The sequence below is a fragment of the Aureococcus anophagefferens genome (assembly GCF_000186865.1).
Source record: "Aureococcus anophagefferens unplaced genomic scaffold AURANscaffold_256, whole genome shotgun sequence".
Lineage (NCBI taxonomy): Eukaryota > Pelagophyceae > Pelagomonadales > Pelagomonadaceae > Aureococcus > Aureococcus anophagefferens.
In genome coordinates, this window is record NW_008705791.1 from 4,001 (window position 1) to 7,429 (window position 3,429).

The 3,429-nt window shown below is 66.4% G+C and overlaps 1 protein-coding gene across 1 annotated transcript in view; it reads right to left on the reverse strand.

The window, feature by feature from the left end:
• The window catches only part of PKG1 (putative cGMP-dependent protein kinase), a gene marked incomplete at both ends in the record, with an annotated part of 4,101 nt that extends 1,032 nt beyond the window's left edge, over positions 1–3,069 (reverse strand). Inside the window, 4 exons of the mRNA XM_009044331.1 lie at positions 38–400; positions 817–2,157; positions 2,351–2,565; positions 2,758–3,069. Coding sequence (XP_009042579.1) covers positions 38–400; positions 817–2,157; positions 2,351–2,565; positions 2,758–3,069 — 2,231 coding nt within the window. The remainder of the gene's footprint in view (positions 1–37; positions 401–816; positions 2,158–2,350; positions 2,566–2,757) is intronic.
• Positions 3,070–3,429: the final 360 nt, after the last annotated feature.

Sequence of the window (3,429 nt, forward strand, 5' to 3'; positions counted from 1 at the left end):
GCGGTAGAGCACGTCCTTGCCGTGGAGGCAGTCGAACGCGAAGACGATCTGCGACACGAAGAACCGCAGCATGGGCTCCGGGAAGCAGACCATCTGCTGCAGGTGCTTGTAGAGCTCGCCGCCGGGCATGAGCTCGAGCACGAGGTAGACGCAGCGGTCCGTCTGCATCGTGCTGTAGAGCTTCAACACGAAGGGGTTGTCGCACATGGCGAGGATCTTGCACTCGATCGTCACGTACGCCTCCATGGCCTCGTCGACGATTTTGGCCTTCGCCTGGCACTTGCAGGCGAAGGTCGCGCCCGTGTCCGCGTGGCGCACGAGGCGCACGATGCCGAAGGACCCGCGGCCGAGCGTGCCCAGCACCGTGAGGTCTTCCAAGCGCATCTCGTCCGGGTCGGGCCTGTGTGGAAATCAACCACTGGTTTGGGACGTCCCGACCAAACTTTGAAATTCTCTAGCTCGGTCAAATCGAAGTCGATTCGGCTGATTTTTGGACGAATCGATTGCTCTCATCGAGTTCTCGAAGCACAGCCGAAGAGTCCGGCGCAATCCGTTCAATCACGCTCACATTGAAGTCGGGTTGAAGATTTGATTTCCACACAGGGTCCGGCCCCGCGTCGTCTTCGATCTGGATGGCCCGCGCGGAGAGCCGCCGGTCGTGGCGCGCGTTGCCGAGCATGCGCCGCCGCGTCTGGCCCTCCTCGGCGCGGATGATGTGGGCCGCGGCGACGAGGTCCGCCAAGCGCGCCGAGGTGCTTGACGAAGTCTTCCCGCGACAGCGTCAAAAGCCGCGACCGCGCGGCCGCCACCACGGACGCCGCGCGCGGCTCCTCGTTGATGAGCGCCCGCTCGCCGAAGTAGCCGCCGGTCTCGATGTGCTTGAGCTTGTTCTCCTTGAGGATCACGGAGCTCCGGCGGCCGCTCGAGGGCTCGTTCCGATGCACGTCGACCCGTCCCTCCTCCACGATGTAGAAGTGGTTCCCCGGCTCGCCCTGGCGGATGATGATCTCGCCCTCGCCGACGACCTCCGACTCGAGCACGGACGCCAGGCGCGCGAGCTCCTGGTCCGTCAGGAACTCGCCGAGGCCCAGCGGCTCGTCGCTCCCCGTCGCCGCGCCGATGCGGACGCGCCGCAGGAACCGCACGCGGCCCTTCATCTCCGCGCGCTGGATGGACTGGAGCACGCTCTTGCAGTCGGACCGCTTGATGGCCCAGAGCTTGCAGTCGCCGCAGGCGATGACCGTCGCCGCGCGCGGCGTGTCGTACATTAAAGCCAACTCGCCGAAGCCGCCGCACGCGCCCACGGACAGCACGTACTTCCCCAGCGCGTCGTGCGACTCGTACATGGCCAGGTCCCAGGGCTCCTTCGAGCTCGCCTCCGGCGCCTTGCTCTCCTCCTCCTCCTCGTCGCCCTTCACGAAGACCCGCAGGTGCCCGGATTCGACGACGTAAAAGTGCTCGCCGTTCTCCCCCTGGCGCACGACGACCTCCCCCGCGCCGCACTCGATGGGCGCGAAGGGGTCCGTCAACCGGTCGCGGCAGGAGTCGTCCAAATCGCTGAAGAGCAAATTCTCCTTGCACACGTTCCAGATCAAGTCGCGGACGCCGTCGCCCTTCGGCACGACCTCGGGCCGCGAGAGCGCGAGGTCGTCGGCGAAGTTGCGGATGACCTTGCGCCGCGCGGATTCGCGGCGCGACTTCGTCGTCGTCGACGCCTTCGAGCCGCTGGGCTGCGTCTTCGGCGGCGCGATGTAGCCCGCGGAGCCCCTTAAATCGCGCGTCGCGGCCTTCTCCCTGCCGTCCATGTGCGCGAGGTCCCGGTCGCCCAGCAGCTCCTTGGCCGCGGCGAGCTCGGCCTGCACCTTGCGGTTCTCGTTGCGGAGCCGCGCGAGCTCCTCCTGCTGCTGTTTTATCAATCGCATCGCCTCGGCGTACGACTCGGTCTGGAGCTCGGCCTCCTGGGAGAGCACGACCTCCTTGGACTTGCGGCGCTCGCCGCCGGTGAAGAGGCCCCAGCTGGCCTTGCGCTGCTGGCCGCTGCCCCGCCGCTGGGTCTCGCGGATCATCTCCTGCGTCTCCGCGTCGAGCTGCGGGTTCGGGCCGACGATGGAGCCGGAGCGGCCCGCCGCCGGCGCCGGCGCGGCGGCCTGCTTCCCACTGCTCGCGGCGCCGCCCATGTTTTTTTTCCGGGTTTTATCTCGTGGTTCTGGGCGGGAGTGGTGTGTGTGTTGTGGTTGGGGGCGGCCCCATCGTATGCGTTGTCACAGATACGTCGGGGTGAAGTTGCCCTGCACCCGACGACGCGCCGCGGCACAACTAAAAACTTTAGTGCTGGTGCGTGAAGAAGGACGCCGCCGTGAGCCAGCCGAAGGACGTCGTCGCGATGAAGCCGATGCGCAGCGGCACGGGCACGACCGTAAAAACGAGCATGTTCGCGGGGACCCAGACCGTGTAGTAGCGCCGGCACATGTCCGCGGCCTCGCCCTTGTAGCGCTCGAGCCCCGCGCGCCAGCCGTCGCCGTCGTAGAGCACGTGCTTGTAGGCGTAGTACACGGGGAAGCACACCTGTGTGGAAATCAACCAGTGGAACGCCCTGTCCAGCAAAAACTTCTCTAGCTCGGTCAAATCGAAGTCGATTCGGCTGATTTTTGGACGGATCGATTGCTCTCGTCGAGTTCTCGAAACACAGCCGAAGAGTCTGGTCCAAACCGTTCGATTACGCGAAAATTGAAGTCAACTTGAAGATTTGATTGCCACGCAGAAGCACGCGAGCGGGATGTGGAACGCGCTATCGAACGCGACCTTCCGCGCGGCGTTGTAGACCGTCGTCTCCAACCCGAAGAGCGACGCGTAGCCCACGTTGTAGAGCGCGTGCTGGAACCAGCCGCAGTACCAGCCGCCGTAGAACGCGAAGACGCCCGTGCGCTTCCAGTCCTGCTCGCTCCGGCCCTCGACGACGCGCTGGCTGAAGGCGTCGGCGAGCATGCCCTTGAAGGTGCAGCTCGCGAAGGCGACGCTGTAGGGCCGCCGCGTGCTCAGCTCCGCGTAGGCCGCGACGAGCCGCGCCATGGCGCGGCCGCTGTGCCGTCACCGCTGGCGGCTGGAGAGCTCGTCACCTCGTTTGCTCTCCGAGGCGATGGCCGGGGTCGATGGCGTCGCCCTGTCGCGCAGTCGCGCTCCGGGCGACCGGTGCCTGGCTGGATCGCGAGGACCTCTCTTGCGGGACGTGGGTCTGTGGGTACTTCGTGGTGCTTCCTGGGTTTCGGCGCGCGACTGATCTCGGCGAACCGCGGCGGCGCGAGCGGCGTCCGTCACGGTGTTCGCGGCTCGCGAATTCGCGCGCCGTAGCTCCTAGGGAAGTCGCCAGCGTGTGCGCCCCCGGTTGCGGCCGCGCCGGAGCGTCGCTTCTCGAACGCACGCAGCCCGCTT